The sequence below is a fragment of the Paramormyrops kingsleyae genome, chromosome 3, assembly GCF_048594095.1.
Source record: "Paramormyrops kingsleyae isolate MSU_618 chromosome 3, PKINGS_0.4, whole genome shotgun sequence".
NCBI lineage: Eukaryota > Metazoa > Chordata > Actinopteri > Osteoglossiformes > Mormyridae > Paramormyrops > Paramormyrops kingsleyae.
Genome location: NC_132799.1, coordinates 29,644,546 through 29,663,554, shown reverse-complemented (window position 1 = coordinate 29,663,554; position 19,009 = coordinate 29,644,546). Strand labels below are relative to the sequence as shown.

Here is a 19,009-nt window from a genome sequence, read left to right as displayed (position 1 = left end):
GGGTGATTTTGTAAAAGGTCACAGCATACTCACCTGGAGACGTTTTTTTTTGTTCGTTTTTTTTTTTTTTTTTTTTAAAAACCTCCCATGTGATTAAACAGCTTTGCTTTTGGGGGATATTCTCTGATGCCATTAGAAAAATAAGATCATTTCTGCACTGGAAGTACGAATTGACTGGAAATGCCTACAGGGGCAGATATGGGGAGTGTCAGGCAGGGCCAGCACAGGGTTAACTGGAACATTAACATGGTGTCAGAAGAATGGCCAAAGTGCGAAGTGACCCAGCAGGGGGGGCCGTAGAGGCACCTGAGAAAAGGTACCCTGTGACCATTCTATGGAATGTCGGAATGCTATGTTTTCATGTGTGGACAGAGCATGCACACATGACAGCAATTTTAGTAATTCTGGGTTTGGCCACTGCTGGCTCCACCCCTGCAGCACGGGGCTGAGGATCAATCCCCAGCCTTTGGCCAGACACTAGAGGTTAAAGGTCAATGTATTTCACATTAAAAAAACAGACAACCCTATAAACTCTAATTATAGTACTTACTTGTGAATTCAACCACTGACTGCCGACTGCTGGTGAGGCCCCAAGGTTAAATTTACAACGTGCCTGGATTTAAAGGAATTTGCGTTTTCCAGGTGTGTTTGGTTAAATAACTAACCAACGGCGTAACAGGGCCACTTTGCCCATAAAGGGTCAAACCTAAATGAAACGGGGAAACCACATGGACTGCAGAAAGCAGGGACATCTGACATGGAGAAACATCAGGATCCCTGAAAGCCTGATGAAAAGATTCCAGAGAAAAAAAGTTATAATAATAATAATAGAGTTAAAAATAAGTGCTGCTAGATTCCTCCATGTGAAGTGATTCAGTGCGAGTTCTGGATTGAGGTCTGCTTGAGGTCGTCCCACATGGGGTCTAAGAATCCCGCTGGAGTTCAGCCCAGTGAGGACAGCATGGGAAGGACAGGGCTGGAACACATCACGGCGGCTCCTCCGAAAGCTCAGATTGGTCAAAGGCTTCACACTCACTTTGGCAGAAAGGCTTCGTCACAGAGATGCATGATACAGAAAACCAGGAACTAAAGGCAACGCTGGGTACGTGAACCACGAGTTCCAGAGACAACCGCAAGGAAACCACAGCCATAAACTGCAGCAAGTTACATTTCCCAAAGAAATATCAAGCACAAGTGCGCAAGTATCAAGAAATAAGAAATATCACACATTTGGATACAGAGTATATTCTAAGTACAGAAAATGAAGAAAAATGCACGCACGCACACACGCACACACACACTGTACCAAATCTCTGCATTCTTACTCAATGTAGGAAACCAAAAGCTTTATTTCTCATGTGCTTTATTTCCAAAAGTGTCATGCTATCCAGTTAAAAATGAATAGAAACTTGTCATGTGTAAATGAGCGAAAATTATGAGACAATTGCTAGACGTCCATAAAGTTACCGAGAGTTAAACTCTTGTAAGATGATTAAACAGAAATTCCACATGGAGCTCATGGTTAAGCAAAAAAGAAAAACATGGCTTATATACACAAATGAGGAAAGACTGAAAGACAGCGAGTCATTCCCAAATGCTCTCCACTCCAGGTACAACCTTCCCAAGGTGCCAAACAAAGAGAAAATGAGGTCCCTCGCGTGTCAAAGGCCACCTCAGCACTTTAAGCACCTCTAATTGGCTCCTATTTTTATCCCAGTGACCTAAATTTCAGAACCGTTCGCCGCATTTAGACGCGCAGCTGACTGGAGTTGCGGATTCCGCATGTGAAGATCCTCGCCGTCCTGCACGGCTTCTGCAACCGCCTTCGGCCGTCGCCTATTTGCGTGCCGTAATTCATTTGCTCATAATCACTAAAGCCGCTTATGTCGGCCGGGGCTGCGGCGGGCGACACGAGTGGGTAATTAATATCACTTCCCCGTCCTAACGAGCACGGTTTTAATCGGCATTACTCATGCCGTGCTACACAAATAAGTAAATACATCTGGCATCAAAAAAAAAACACTGGAAATAAAAAAAAACTCTGGGGAGCATTTCGGTTTGGGTTAAGTGCGTACCACGAGTAATTAAACAGATGTCACTATCAAAGCACTGAGCTTCTGATAAACACTCCATAGCCTAAGTACTGTTCAGAGAAATCAAAGCGCTCAGCCCTCTTCAAAAAGGCAGCTCAGTGTTACAGAAAATAATATTTGCGATTCTAACAATGAGGACGAGGTAAAACTCCAGGGTCTGTTCGAGGGGTGTGATTCGGCTGGCGAGCGTGCCGCGTAAGGCCAGCCCCCGATTAGCAGCATAAAGAAACGAATGTTCCATCCAGGCCAATTGTGTCCCTACGCAGTTTGGCTAAAGTTCCACTTTCTCTCATTAATAAAACTGTCGCCTCGGTCCTGTGCGTGTCCTTCCACTGAAATCGAGGTTATGAGACCTGGCACATAACAGATCTCAACCGAAACTATAATCAACCATCAGTCAGAAACGGGGCCACCTGCAGAACCCTCGTTCATGGTATGCAGACCAGTGGGGCTCGGGCCGGCTTGGCAGTTAGGGGCCCAGCATGCATTGCGGGTTTATTTTTGTGTTCACACGTGTTGTTTGTTAATGTTGTTCATGTGAGATATTTGGAATATATGGAATTTTGTTGTACCAATTTGTTTTATACTTGTATTTTGTATGTGTGTGAATTTCGCAGTTATGGATTTCGTGGGGTGTAGGGTATCCACAGCCCGCGTTTGCCAGTGCTCTGCAGCGATTTTACAGGTGTACAGGTGGGGGGCACCACTGATCAGCAAAGGAGCGACGAGTACAGACCAGAAACCATTAAAGCTAAAGCCACAGCCGGAGATGATCTCAGAAAGTCTTACGTGACAGTTTCCTTAATACTATCAGGCTAAGGTGAAAATAGCTGGACGGTTACAGTGTTTTAGGGAGCATCTCTAACAGAGTAGCAAAATATCCCTATAAAAACAGCATTTATGCTAAGATTTTCACTGCCACTTGAAGACATTTCAATACCCCCTGTTTTGAAAAGCATCACTCTCCTTTGGTCCTTTCCTGTCGTCCAATCAGAGGGGCCGGCTGCCACTCCAGAATCCCAGGGGGCGCTCTCCATACAGAGGCGGGAGGCTGATGGCGAAGTTCCGCTGGCCCTACATGGGGAAGCAGATCCCGCAGCAGTCCTTGGAGAACTCCAGGCATTCCGTGGATCCGACTAGGCCGCAGCGAGACCCGCAGGTGCAATCGGATCCATCCTCTGGGTCACCAGAATCGGGTTCGCAGTAACGCCAGCAGCGGCAGCAGCAGCAGAAGAAGAAGAGGCAGGAGCCGCACACTCTGTCGAACTGGCAGAAGAGGCATGCCAGCACGCATTGCACGCAGCAGTCTGTGCCCGCATGCCGCACACGGGAACAGAAGAGAGCAGCGTTAAGGGGAGGTGCCGCCTTGTCACTTAACGACACCCTTTAACTGGCTGGATGGACGATTCTATAGGGGAAACGACAAGTTTAACTGCAGGTCATAAGGAGTCAAATGTTAGGTTTGAACCGGACGGGGCAGAGGCTGATTGGCAGGCAAGCGAGCCAATCAGAGGGAGCGCAGCCAGGATGCGAGGAAAGCCATGCCAAGAGAGCGTACAGGAGTCCACCTCTTCCCAGCATGCCCGGGAGACCCTACAGGCATGGCATCCACTCTCTGCTCGCATTGGATATGCTACGAGGCTACAATGGGGGAGGGGGTGTGTTTGGGGACGGGGGGTGTTGGAGAGGGGGAGGAAAAGAATCACCAGCCCAAAGAATTTCAAAAGGAATGAATTCCACTTGAGGGACTGATTAGCAGATCCCGCCATAATGGCGGCATTATCATGCCAACGCACAGGCTGATCATGCAAAGCTGATTAACGAAGGCCCGAATTTCTCCAGCAGATTGCCAGGCCGCCCGCTCCTCTCTCCTGATTAACATTTAACCTCTTTTTAGACATTCTGCGTGGCTTCTTAGTGCGACGGCGAATTACCGCCTCCTCGGCACGGCGAGAGGCAGACACAGACAGACAGACAGACAGACATCGCAGGCCTTCAATCGGCACCCTTCTGCCTTTGTCATCATTTCGAGGCCGGAGGAACTTCTCAGTGAGATTTCTGAAATTTGATTTCCGCCATGCAAAAGGAGGATCCAGGGGCCTGTCGTAAGACATAGCCAGAGGTCCGCAGATGAAACATTCCTCCCCCCAGGAAGTACCCCCTTCCCTGGGGAGGGTGGACATTGAAGACCATTTATTCATGGCAATAATATCCTTGGCAAGTAGATTTGCCCCACCCACTGCCATAATCAGCTCCGCCCATCAATGCTAAATCCCCGCCCACTTCCCCACCCACATGCAGGATACGGCCCTATCAGGGAGACACAGGGCATGCTACCTGCCAGTGCGACACACCCACGCATATTACCAGATGCCAGCTACGGCCTTCTCCACATACGTTAGCATTAGCATCGCTTTCACAAGGCATCTTCAGGCCACCTGTCATCCTGCTCCTTCTGTTCGCACTGTGCGCGCGAGTCTGATAAGGAGCATGCAGCGCTCCAAGCAGACTTATCAAGGGGCAGCCGGAAAGCCAGGCCGCCCGGGAAACGGGAGGCGTCTCGGGGGCACGTTTCTCATGAGGTGTCACCAGCTGTTTGATAAACCGTAGGCGAATGCCCATTGCGGAAGGCCAGCACTGACACTAGAGTGCACAGTTATGATGCGGATACTAGAGTTCATTGACAAACAGCGCGTGCAGAGTCTGGGCGCTTCACTGTTAATACTGACAGCAATAACAGCAACACACATATATATATACAGGAGATAAATCTTAATTAAAATTCCAAAAACTTTAAAGAAGCTTACGAGACTAAACTTGGCAATATTTAATTCATACAATGAAAATTATATAAATAAATAACATTATGTACTTCAGTATCTCAGCTATTCACTTGGATGTATAATTCATCAGCTCTGATTAGCTCGAGTCTTCAAGAGTAGACAGCCGGTCGGCATGCATCGGACGGACGGATCTATAACGGGGAAACACGCTCAGCGGACTGACATCGCCGAGGAGGGGGAAGGAGCCGCCGCGGTCGCGCCCCAACTCTCCAGGGCCGGGCAAGCGGTGAGGGCGACTCGAGAAAATTACCTCGGACGTGCCGAAAGACTCAAAGGCCGACATCAAACGTGGAGCCAGCTGACGCAAAACCGCTGTGTGACAGCAAGACTGCGCTACAGACACGGTCAGACAGGGGGCGTTTTCTCGAATGGCTTGCATGCCGCGAACATCTGTCAGCGCGCCGGAGTAGAGAAACGGCAAAGCGACACAGCGAACAGCAAATATAACGGCAAACAGGACACAGAGGAACAAAGCCAGCTCACCAGTCGGTAGTTGATCGGTTGATCGCAACCTCACCATGGAAGCGTTCATATAAAACAGACTTTATGAAAAATATTCTTTCAAAATGTTTTTAATTCACAGATCTTTTGATGGAGTTAAACGACCTGTAACCACTGAAAAGACTATTTACATACTATGAGCAGTTTGCTGGGAAGAGGTACACGTGCGAGAAACCTAAAAGAAACAGTGTGCTACTTGCTGTATTCACTTGAGCAGTGCAGTAGAGGGGCTGGAGCTGTTTTATGATTATTTGTTTATTGCAGATCATATGGATCAATACCATGGTGGCTAAGCTGTTAGCACAACATGACTGAGTCTGTTGACTTGCAGAATGAGTCTATGCTAGTCCTGGTGGCTAAGCTGTTAGCACAACATGACTGAGGCTGATGGGATGAGTCTATGCTAGTCTTGGATGAGCTGTTAGCATGGCGTAGCTTGGCATGTTCACTTGAAGTGTCTATGCTAACCTTGGAAGGTGAGCGGTTAGCACAGCATGGCTTTGCCCATTCACTTGCAAGGACTGCCTATGCTAGCCTTAGCGGCTGAGCTGTTAGCATAGCATGGCTTAGCACGCTCACTTACAGGAAGTGCCTATGCTAGCCACGATGGCATAGCTGGACGCACTCGAGGCAGAACTCCAGACATTCGGCTGACTCACAACCGGGGCCGGTGAGGATAGAGTGGCAGTGGATGTGGCAGTGCAGGTCCTGGGTGGATTCATGGCAGAGGGCACAGCACCAGGGCACAGCACCAGGCAGCAGGAGTGGCACGCTGGGCGTGCACAACCAGAGAGCGTCCCCAACAGGTGCAGACACAGCTCCGTGCACCGGCAGAACAGACAGGCCAGCACCAGGGATGCACAGCATGCTGCCAAGCCCAGGAGAACCATCAGTAAGCATGCATCCACGGGTCCTGAAGTGCAGGTACGCACAGGTGTAAACGAGGACACATTCACATACATGCACCCAGGCACAAACGTGAGAGCATACCAGAGAGGTAAGATGGGGGGGGGCTAGTAGGGGGGGTGGTCAGGAAAGAGAAAAGAAAATTGAGAAGCTACCAAAGCATATGTGGGACCTTCTCAGAAGGCCCGACCTGGGGTCAGCGATGCAGAAGCAGGGCTGGCTCTAACTACAGGCAGAACAGGCAGTAGCCCAGGGCCCCCCGAATAACCTGCGTCACAGAGGAAGTGAAATGATCTCCAATCGTCTTGGTTGGGGGCCTCCCACGTTAAGCCAGAACCAGCCCTGTGCCGATGGGTCAGTCTTCCAGAGCAAACATTGTAACAGAGATAAATAAGTAAATAAAATGCTGTTAAACTTATAACTTGCAGTCACACAGATGCAGGCATAAGACTTGGATTTGAAAAGCGGGATGTGGAATGTTTAGGGTTTTTGATTTATTTAGGGTTTTGTTCCCAGACGCTCAGCCCTGTAATCTCCTGCTACTCTTCCCCGAAAAGATCACCTTTCCCAGAGAGCTGGTTATGCAGAAACCTTACCAGCGTGCATTTTTCTCCCAGACGAATCGAGAGAGCTTGTCAACAGAGCTCCACTTACGCGTCACACGTTAATGCATTACATGGGAAACGCTCGCGTTTGACCTCACAGGCGCTACACGTCGGGCAACATCTGTTAGCCTGCTGAGAACGATAAAAACACAACACGGCAATAAGTCTCCCAGTCCATTATTCGGGAATGGATCGTCTGCGTTGGGAAGGCGAGTGTGTGAGGAACAGCCTGGTGAGGGGGATGGGGGGGTCGCTGCCACTAATGGCAGCACGCGGTGCTTGCGGTGCCGATGACAGCCCAGCACGCTGCCCCATTGTCTTTGGCCTCATTAAAAGGTCACACGTCAGGTGACCGGCAATAATCTCCCAGCCATCGCTGCCGGCCCTCGTTAGGGCAGGGGGCCTTGTTACAGAGTCCCCGCCAAGGGCCCGAAATAGATGCTGAGGTGGCAAGGAGGCCGAGGGATAGGGCGCCACCCCCTGGGCAGTTCCGAACAGCACGCGTGAGAGCGTGGATAATTAGCGAGACGGCGCACGGCCACACCGAAGCCCAGAGGTCTGCGGCGTTCAGCTGCCGGCGAGGAGATCAGGGCGGTCGCTTCCCGCTTTACCCGGAATGTTCCACATTAGGGGGTTTTTTGCGTTTCAGGCCGTGCATAGATGCATGCACATGCACACACACGCAGACACGCTCGCGCTCCCTCGTACCTTCTGGCAACGAGTCCACAGAGTGACCCCTGTCCCCGCCGACGGAGCGGAGCTTGTGCTGCACCCTGTGAGACACTGGATGCTTCTTGGGCCGCGTAGTGGGACCGTGCAGAACTCCGCCTACTCCCTTGCCGGCTCCCAGGTCCACAGGCTCAGGCTGATCTGTAGGAGTGAAAATAATTTTTTAAAACACTGCGCACATCACTTGCCAGCATCTTCAGGTGTTCCTGTCCATGAAGAAGTTCAATATGGCATGCAGAGGCGTGTGCAAGAGCGGGACCACGGGGGCACTTGGCCCCAGCTATACACTGATTGGCCCCTGGAGTGCCCCCTCGCCTGTCACTCACCTATTCAAAACATATCATTGGCTAATAATAAGGTTGGCCCTCCTGTATGAATTATGGTCCCCCAATAAAAAAAAAAGCTCAAAATCACCCTTGATGTCAGGTAACTTAATGCCTCAATGGGGAGGCTCCTTGCTCTTTGTATTGGGGCCCCTAGTTTCCCCCACATGCCCCCCCCCCCCACAGGCACGGGGCCGTCAGATAAGTGGGGAGGCAACACCTTCCCAGGTGGAGCGGGGGGCGTGTGATCAGCTCCGGGGGGAGCTCAGCATTACGTTCCATCTACATTATAAAAACCGCAGCCCTGCATATGACTTATGAGCCTGTCTGAATAATTCATCTCCTGTCTGTATATTCACCGTTTCCCCCCTCTTCTTCTTCCCTAACTCTCTTCTTTCCATTACTTTAAAAAAAAAAAAAAAAAAAATGCATTTTGCTGCACGTTAGATAATCGCAGGGAAAACTTCGCCGCGGCTAATGAAAGCGCCGCTGCGAGCCGCAGCCCCCCCCGGACTCCCCCAAATTGGAAGAGCACTGTCCTGCCCCCTCCGCAGCCGGCATCCACCGCATGCCGCCAAACGAACGCAATTACGGTTAACAAGAGGCCGGATCCCGCCCACGCTCTAACGAGGCCCCGCCCAGGAGCCTCGCTGACAGGAATATAAAACATCGCAATTAAAACGGCTCCGCCGTCGCGGACGGTGCTAACCAGGCTGCGCTCCAACGCTTGCCGCGGTAAACAAATATGGATTCCGCTGCATGTGGCCTTTTCCAATGCACAAATAAGACATTATCCACACATTAAGCCACTGCATACCAGGACAAGGTTCATCCATCACGATGCTGTTCGGTAATCTTCTAACTGGCCGTGGGAAGATGTGACTCGCTGGTGCAATAACGGGGGCTGTTGTCAGACAACATTTGTTTCTCTCCCACCAATCGGTAACGAGGGCAAAGTAATTACGCCTTAACGACCTCTTCATAATGGGAAGGTGCAGAAATAAATAAGTTTAATTATGCGACTAATGAAAAGATTAAGTGTACATTTTTGGCACCTTGTGGACGGCAGTGAGAAGGTATGAGCGAACTTCTGAAGTCCTGAAATTCCTTGACACTGTTCATCGCTACTATAAAAGCACAAGCCAAGAATAGAAAACAGAAGGTCATACAAGGTCACGTGGAGATGACATGGAGGTCACGTGGAGGTCACACAGCCTAAGGGGAGAGGCTGCGGTTCAGCTGGCTGAGAGCCAGACAGAAAGTAGGTCCCAGGCAAAGCTGGCAAATGCGTATGCTGGAAATTCCCAGAATGCAGGGGCACGGCATCGGGAACGCCAGGCAGAGACAGGGAGTGACAGCCAATATGTGCAGTGCCAAAGCAGCACAGACAAACAGCACAAAAATCACTGACCCAAAGCCAGAAACGCTTCAAAAACAGACACACTGTAAGTGCCCTAATTCATCCATTTCATGAATTAACTGTTAATCTGACTATTAATTAGGTACTTACTCTCTGGTTCTCTAGTGATATCAAAGCCGTGTCTACAAACGGCCGTCACCGGCGTTGTTATTAAGCCCGCCGACGTGTCAGCAGCGGGTCCGTGAACGCAGGGAGGAAAAAAAACATCCCAGAGCAATAAAACACGAGCACGCTGCCTGCATTAAAATAATTATCAGGAATTAAAATGAAAAGGTTGCGGTCTACCGCGGGGGCCCGTCGCGTGGGGGGGGGGGGGGGGGTTTGGAGATGTTGAGCTTACACGGCCCAGCACATCACATTAAAACAGCGTGTTCGCAGATTCTCCTCCTGGCTGTGTATCGACAAGCCCTGCGATGGGAGGGGGGGGGATTTGTGGCTAAATAATGCAGTGTAGTCCAAGGAAGAGGCAAAACACACACACACACACACACACACACACACACACACACACACACACACACACACACACCTTGGAGCCAGAGAGCGCTAAACCTGCCCTGAATGCACCATTCCAATTTGGTCCCCACAAATGGCACATGACAGACTGAAATACCTGGGGAGATTTTTTTTCACCCTTTTTAAAAGACGTGTGCTTGACGGATTCCAGGAAGAACACACAGATATAATTGCCACTTGTCACCAGTCTCGGGCAAACCTCCCGCACTGGGGGGCGGGTCTGTCATGAGTGTGGCCCAGCGGGCCGGATCGTTCCGGCACATTCCACGACTGCTCTGGATATGCCGGCATCTGTAAACTGCTACTTGTCAGGGGAAGGCGAGTCACGCGGAGAGCAGACTGCAACACACCAGATAGACACATGAAGGTTTCTGCTCCAAATCTCCATTATTAAATTAGCACACCAATTACTTTTAATCTGAACAAAAACTTCATTTTTTTCCTACTCAATAATAAATTTCACTTTGTCATTGCTGGACGAGGGAAGCAGTAAGGAGCTGAAACAGCAGTACCTGCAAAGGGGACCAAACTAAACGGGACAGGCAAAGACACGGCCCTCTGTGTTTAGGGGTCTGGGGGCCCCCCATCCGTGAGGCATTTCTCTTCAGACCCACAGAGGAAAAACAAAATCAGCAGAGGCTCACCTGGGACACAGAGCGCAACAACGCCGGCATAAATCTTCAGGCAGACACTAAACAATGCAAATTCATTTGAAATGCTATTTAAAAATAGGCTGTTTTTATTTAATAGCATGGAAATATCAGCTACACAAACAGATCTGTGCGAGGCCCCTCTGGTCCCTTTCGGATTTCTATGCCTTCTCAGTCTCTGCAGCTGATTGGGCGATTCGAGGCCCTGCAGGTCTAGCTAGCGGATCCTCTATTCATGTGGCACCCCGCCCCGTGAAAGAGAGCTCTTCTGTGAGCGTGCCAGGCCGTCGATCTGCCTCCGCTCGGAGAAACAGCCACGGGGACACACACACACACAAACAAAACTGCCGTGGCCTGTTTACAAACAAACGAGGCAGAGTGAGTGAAACCGAAGGGAAGGTGGAGAAGAGCTGTGAGAGAGGTGAGCGAGCCGGATGTGGTCGTGATGCCTGTCACCCTCCCACATGTCCTCACGTCCCCCTGTCACTCCCTGCCCCCAGCTACAATCCAGCAGTGACAGGCAAGAATCCCACGAGTGACACTGAGTGAAAGCAGGGTGACAGTGTCACAGCTCAACAAACAGCTCACCGTTATCTCTATATATCAGACCACCGTTATCTCTATATATATCAGACCACCGTTATCTCTATATATATCAGACCACCGTTATCTCTATATATAAAAGATCTCGGAACCACTTTACAATAGGGCTACCCATATAAAGGGTTTATGAATGGTTTCTCTGGTTATTAATTAGGTTGTAACATTTTGCAAGTTATTAATAGACAATTTCAAACAAGTTATAACACAGTTCTTATTAATAAGTATCAAAAGGGAGCCTTATTGTAAAGTGGTACCAAGATCTTTATATATAGAGATATATAAGTGTGAACCTGCACTTGATAAGCAGTTATGGATGGATGGATGGATGGATGGATGGATGGATGACGAGTCATCAGCTATTGATCCTGTACAGTCGGGCTAATTTTTCCTGATGTCCGTTCAGCTGTAGCTGCCGGACATAAACACGCGTGTTACGAAGCGCCCGCCAACGCGTGGACGGCGTCTCCGCCAGGCTGAGATGCAAATGTCACCCAGCAGATGAATTTCCATCACTCCCCCGGGGGGGGGCATCCATGTCCCCACAAACAGCAGCACAGTGCTTGAGGGTTTGGAATTCGAATGGACGTCCCTCTATTACACTCTGCATCTCATCTCCGCCATTGTGGCTGATGGAAACCATGGGAATTCTAAAATATATATATATATATATATATATATATATTACACAAAGTGGGATTCACAATTTACCCCCTCGTGAGTTTGCCAAACTCATCCACATTTGACCTTCGCACAGAAAGACTTTCTCCTTCCCCATCTTTAGAGCCAGGTTGGACAAAGTCAGAGCCCCTTAAACCAGCGCAACCCGGAAGGAAAACTGTTTCCCTGTAGCCCAAACCCAGACAGAAAATGACAGTACCAAACCAAACTGGGGTCAAATCCCAATCATGGGAGATATGGAGCGAGAACCAAAAAAAACTGGAGAAACCCAAGATCCAAACCTCCAACTAAAATTTGTGCTGGAATATCTCTGAGGGGCTGATTTACCCCCCCGCCACTCGACAGGATGCCCAAGAAGGCCATGTGGTGGCAGATCATCGTTCACTCTGCATAATGACTGATTGTACAGAGGAGTATTTATTATACGCCTCGAACCGTGGGCCATCTGTGCATGTTAGTGGAACTAAATTGTCTTGTCTGATAAAAGCCCGTATCAGTGCCGATGACATGTTATGTGACAGAACTGTTTTGACTCTATTAACCCTCCCCCTCCACCGCCGATCGCTGCGGATAACATTTCATTTTGGAGGGAATCTGCGGCGCTCACGTCTTATTTGCAGCCTGCCGCCGCCCCGGCAGTGAAGGGCCAGTCAGTTCGGCTCGGCCGGCCTCCACCACAGCTCACTTTTAATTCTCCCTGACAATCATTTAAATGCGACCCTTCAGGACGCAACCGGCGGCCCATGCCCGGCGTCCAAGAGGCCGCTTAATATTCCATGCGGCGCTCGCTCTTGATAACAATGACACGGAGTGTGGGGTGTCTGGAATTTACTAATTTCAAATTTGGTAATTTTCGCTACTGATTGAGTGGGGAAAAAGAGAGAGGGATGGGGGGGGGGGGGGGGAGAGACCCTTGGATTGTCTGTGTTCAGGTTAATTACATTTTACAGTAATGGAGACACCTTAAAACACTGTGCTTGATTTTTTATTTTTTTTGCTCTCCTGTCTTGACCAGAACCGGTCCACTCCGGCTGAATGTGCAGGTAATCATGCATTATCCTTTGATTACTGAATGTACAATTCCAATGATTAATACATCCCACTAAGACGTAATGGGGTGCCCAGACTGGGGGCTTGCTGGTGGTGGTGGGATGATGGCGAGGGAGTCTATGGTTGTGAAAATGGCAAAGAGCCAGCGATGGGTCCTGCCCGGTGAACCGCGTCCCATAATCGCAGGTGGGCAGCGTCACGGCTGGGAGCCGCCGTGCCCAGACGGGATTCAGGGCCAGAATTACGGCCTGACGCTCTGCTCCCTTTTCCGCCATGGAAAGGTGGTGAGTAAATGGAGAGCAGAGCCCTCGGCTGCCTGGCGGTTCACGTGTATACGGGGGGGGGGGCATTAGGGAAACCTGCACAAACCCACATATATATTTGCATTCTGTGTGTATGTGAGCGACTAAGAAACACCCCAGCAAAGCAGTGTGAGGACGGCAGTGGTAATTTCTCCTGACACCAGGCAGAGCGCAGTGCGGCTTTTCCAGGGATCCATGCCCCGCGTGTGTCAGGGCCCAGAGCGGCCCCTGGGCGGGTCGTTAGGGGCCCCAGCCACGCTGACAGCAGCAAACAGACAGGAGGCTGCCTGCGCTCTCGCCGCCGCGATTACCGCGCCGCTTACCGCGCCGCTTACCGCTGTTGTTATTTGTTATTTTTATTATTCTGTTTATGATTATTCAGCCGTGGCAGATGTTGCCCAAAGCAGGAGAGCTTTTTCACAGCTGGATGTTAAAGGTGTGTTTCCCCGGAGAGGCTCCAGGCGAGGCCTGCGACCCGGTACCGGATATGCAGTTATGCGAGATGGATGGATGGATGTAAATTAATGAGGAAGGCCAGGCTCCTTAACTGCTCTAGCCGAAGGGATCACGCTGCGCTTAAGCTTTTGCACCCGACTCTCCCCCAACCCCCCCATGAATGCAGAAGCCAGAACTGAGACATCACCACCCCAACAGACACACACCCACACAGTCCCTGTATTCATATCCTTATGGGGACTCTAAATTAATTTCTATGGCCGTAACCCTAAGGCCAGCCATGCCGACCTTAACCCCCCCAGCCCTAACCTTAACCCCCCCCAGCCTTAACCTTAACCCCCCCAGCCCTAACCTTAACCCCCCCCAGCCTTAACCTTAACCCCCCCCAGCCCTAACCTTAACCCCCCCCAGCCCTAACCTTAACCCCCCCCAGCCCTAACCTTAACCCCCCCCAGCCTTAACCTTAACCCCCCCCAGCCCTAACCTTAACCCCCCCCAGCCCTAACCTTAACCCCCCCCAGCCCTAACCTTAACCCCCCCCAGCCTTAACCTACCCGTAAGTAACCAAACAAAATACAAAGTTTTGGCATTTTTAATTTTTTGATTGAATTCAAGGATGTAATGGGTTATTCCCCACAAGGTAAAAAGTTACAGGTTTTTAATCACATTGTAGGGAAATCTGGTCCCCACGACTTAATTAAAATGAAAAAAACACGCGCACACACACACACACACACACACACACACACACACACACACACACACACACACACACACACACACACACACACACACACACACACAAGGCACAGTTGCTGGTGCTGTCTGTATAGAGGCCAGTTCCCAGCAGCCCCCTCCACATTCCCATTTACCCCAGAAGCACCCAGCTCCCTCCGCAAACACACACACACACACACACATTTGTCCTCCAACCATCAGGACAGCTGGGCAGGATGACCTACCAGAGAAGTGGTGAACCATCACACACAAGAGGGCTGGAGGTGGGGGGGGGGTAGCACCACAGATCAGTAACAGAAATGGTTTTAAGCTTATCACCAAGCCAAATCCCACTAGCAGGGGCTGTGTGCGCATTCATGGCTTGGGGGGGGGGGGGGTGGCAGTTCTACACACTGCCAGGCTGGTGCTGCTGTCCGTCGAGCTCAGGCGAGACGCCACAAGTACCGTAGCGGGGAGCCCTTGGCCCTGGGCCCGATCTGCTCACGAGTCGGCGACCGCAGCGGTCACGGGTGAGACACCAGGCCACCACACAGTGCAGATCACAACCGGCTCCCAGAAGTCTGCTCTCTCAAAACGCTTTCGGCTGATGGACCAACCAATCCACACTAGATATGAATGGCTTTTAACAAGACTGAGGCAAACATCCATAGCACAGAGCTGACAGTCACACCCGATTGCTGTTTTGACGGAGTGTTTTTGTTGTGAAGGAGGATGATGTAACAAATTTACAATCTACTTAATTAAAACTCATCCTATGGAACAATAATGGATGACAGGCAACTGTGTTCATTTATAAGAATTATAAGTCTGATTTAAACACCTAACAGCACGTTTTCCTGTGGTAATAGTCATCTCATCCTAATATTTTCAAACTGCACCTGGTTCATTTCCCATTCCATATAAGTGTTATATAAAAGCAGATGATCTGTCGTCAAACGACTTGAAAATAGGTTTCTGTATTTTAATTAAACTGTTTGCATTCCTTCCAAATGTAAAAAAAAGAAGTTAAATTTGAAAAAAAAAACCTTATCTTTCTCTGTCCACTACTACAAATTGTTATTATAAAAGGAAATTCTAAGCTACCATGAGTACTTAATTTATTTTAAAGAGGCTTTAAAGAAGTAGCTTAGATCTGCAATATTCTTTCTCTATCCGTCTCCTTTACCCCATCAGATTTTTTTAGGTTTTTATGAGCGAGTTGACTGTGATTTTATATTATCGACGTCAAAGCTGAAATCGTAATTAAGTCTGTGATATTCCCCATGTTTTCTGCTCTTTTCAATTGGACTGTACTGCTTCATCATTAACCCTTCATTAATGGCACCAAACACAGTCGCAGCTTCTGAACACACCTGTACACACCTGAATGTGCACTCGCCTGAAGATGCACACGGGGGGCGGGGGGGGGGGAGAGTTCAGCAACATCAAAATCAAATCAAATCACGTTATTTTTCACATGACTTGACACTTGGTACGTGGTTTGTTTTACGATATTTTGACTTAACAATGGTGCGACAGCAGTACATGTTCTGTAGTCATCGAGCTTTGAATTTTGATCCGTTCCTAGCGATATGTCGTACGATACTTTCTACTGATGCTGGACGATGGCAGTATCCACCCAGCCACGATTCCAGTCTCTGTAATGATCATGATCGTAAGCATCTGGTATAGTGTTTAACACTGTATCGTATGATTGTTTTTTGTGTCTAACCAAATAAACGTGTATTCATTTATTTATATTTAAAATTACTGGTATTTAGCTAGTTACAATAGCTGTTTAGTTATCCAATGACAGCAGTTATTCATTTACTTATTTATTTATCATATCATATTCGGCTTAGGATATTTTACACTTACAATGGGTTCATCGGAACGTAACCACATCGTAAGTCGAGGAGCACCTGTACAGGGGAGCGAAAAACTCACGTGCAAGTGCACAACAGTAGCGAAATTAGAATAAACAAATAAAATGGATTGCGGTATGAAGACAAGAAGCCCTCAAAATGTCTCGTATCCACGACCCCCCACAACTGGAGCGAGCGAGAAACCTTTGTATTAATTTCACACTGAATCAACAGAGCTATTTTGGAAGTGTAGAGTCTCCAGGCGATGCCACTGTTATGACTACAGTTGCTGTTTCCTACGAACACACCACCTAATTCAATTTTACAGGTGTTCCTTCTGAGGCGAGGGTGCTTTAAGGGGTTTGCTCAATTATACAGGAGAGGAGTTTTTTAAGGTTGGATTTGTCGCAAAAAAGGGGGGGGGGGAGGGTGTGGAAAAGATGAAGCCATTGTGATAATGGGAGAGGAATGAGGACACAGGGTCATTCTAGACATAATGACCCTGGAAGCCTCACTGGAAGCCAGTCTCACAGGACGCCGACCACACTGGACAAGGGCCTCACTCAATGTCAACCTCACTGGATGCTGGACACGGGCCTCACTCAATGTCAATCTCACTGGATGCTGGACATGGGCCTCACTCAATGTCGACCTCACTGGATGCCGGACATGGGTCTCACTCAATGTCGACCTCACTGGATGCCGGACACAGGCCTCACACAATGTCAACCTCATTAGACAAGATCCTCACTCGACATCGACCTCACTGAACAAGGCCTCACTAGACCTCATTGTTCAAGGGTCTCATTCGACATCGACCACACTGGATGCTGGTCACACTGGATACAAGCCTCACCGGATGCCACTTCTCTGGTCCTTACCATCCACAGCCAAGGCTCCTCTCAGTTTTTCAAGTGCTTCCTCCATCGGTGTTGAATCATCACAAGCTCTATGGACACCAAACGCCATTGTACATAGTAACAGCCCAACGTTTCAGGAAAACTGTCACACAACATGAAAAAACACGGCACGGCCGTCACCAGACAACAATCGCTTGTGACTGTAAAAGTCCGGTACCGATGGTCAAACGCAGGACTAAGACTCCACCATGCCACCGGGAGTTAAGCGAGAGTTCAATTTCTCAGTTTGTTCCATTTTCCCACATCCGTAAAGCCCTACTTCTCCTGATGAAAATGAGGAAATTCACTCGCAGTTATTACGCTCTTCGCCTCCTTTGTGAGTAATTACTCTTTCCCCCTCACTTCATAACAAGAAAACATTTCGCGCGGTTTCCTACATTTCTGAAGACGTTAATGAAGTGAAATGAAATTCTTTTTGAAATGCATCTATAACAACAGAATGAGGAAATAATTACCGCCAAGGAAGAGGCTTACAATAGCCTTTTAATCAACCCTTGTACTCACATTTCACCCTATTTATACAGTTTATGATTCCATGGCCCACTGCTAAGTAATCACTTGAAAATTATTTCCTCTGTTTTTAATGGCCTCTTAGTTTTAACAGATGATTTCAGAGTAGCCAGGGGTCTTGAGATTAAAGTAAAGATTAAGTTCTAATGCAGCGACAATCAGACTCAATTCTACAATATCGAAAATTTGCATCAGAATTTAATCAAAAGTTGCCAATCTCTGAAGCATTTGAAATAGCATTTTTTAGATGTAACAACCTCAAGAAAAATAAGAGTTTTAATAAAACCCACTTTAACACTCTTTGGTAAGTTGCATGTGTTGCAGATTTTGGGTAAAAGGTTGGCGGGGGGGGGGGGGGGGGGGATTTAAGAGAAAAAAAACACATTATGAAGTTATAAAGGTCAATGAAGGTCAAAGTATGTAGTCCATGACACAGGGGGGGTCGGTCTGATATATCTTCACAGCAACAACGCTACAATGTCACGGGCAAAATTTCACTTTCACGCCTTCCGACCACACAAACAACACTGTAGCGTCAGAGTCCGCGGCATACCGTCCTGCCTCTGGTTTAAAAGGCCGCCGAGGCACCTGAGACTCATGGACGGCGCCCTTTGCTGCAGCGCTACATCAACGTAACCACCTTCCTCCACACGCCACGTCCCCTTCGACGGAAAAGCTCCCAGCCAAAAGGTCGTCCCTCAGCCAAGCTAACAACCTTGAGATTTTAAAATTAAAGGCGCAATCTCCTGCAGACAGTCCCCATTATGCGCGAAAGAGGTTAATATCTTCTGCAAAGCGCAGCGACATTACTTGACCTTACTGCCTCACTTCAGAATTTCCCCAAGATAAAAATATCTGTTCTTCTTTATCCGGGAGAACACTTTGAAGTATTCAACAGTTCAATGAATAATGCAATGTTAAGATACCTAAACGGGCCACAATTTGCTACAGCTAACACATCGGCTCCAAGAGAAGCTCTCCAGGTACAGATCCATGAAAACCAAAGTCATGTTACAGACTTTCCTCAAAATATATCTGGCAGGATTAAAGTGACTCACGCTTCCTAAACGTCTCTCCAGGAACGTCACCCCGGCCTGCTGTTTCCAGCCACAAAGCTACGGTTAATATGATTGCTAATATGATTTGGCTTCAATTAGCAGTACACTATAGGGAGAGCACTATAAGGAGAGCAGTCAGCTAGCCCCCATCCTCCTTGCATGTCACATCCTGGCTCCGAGGCATGTAGATTCACGGTGTGTCACACCAGCAACACTCACACTCTGACTCATCTGCTGTGATAAATGAGTGTAACCTGGGCGACA

At 48.7% G+C, this 19,009-nt stretch overlaps 1 protein-coding gene across 10 annotated transcripts in view; it reads right to left on the bottom strand.

Moving 5' to 3' along the window:
• LOC111843144 (myoD family inhibitor) overlaps window positions 1-19,009 on the bottom strand; it is a 58,863-nt gene that overhangs the window by 18,955 nt on the left and 20,899 nt on the right. For 5 of the 10 annotated variants that reach the window (XR_011989595.1, XR_011989598.1, XR_011989597.1 and 2 more), the window contains 2 exons: window positions 7,657-7,818; window positions 1,347-6,145 (listed from right to left, as the gene is read on the bottom strand). Coding sequence is in view for 3 of the 10 variants with exons in the window: in XM_023810455.2 (XP_023666223.1) it covers window positions 3,168-3,400; window positions 7,657-7,818 (395 nt within the window). In the remaining 7 variants the exon portion in view is untranslated. Of the gene's footprint in view, window positions 1-1,346; window positions 6,146-6,167; window positions 6,704-7,656; window positions 7,819-19,009 lie in introns of those variants that run through there. The other 5 variants (XR_002838085.2, XM_072710101.1, XM_072710102.1 and 2 more) reach the window with 3 other exon arrangements.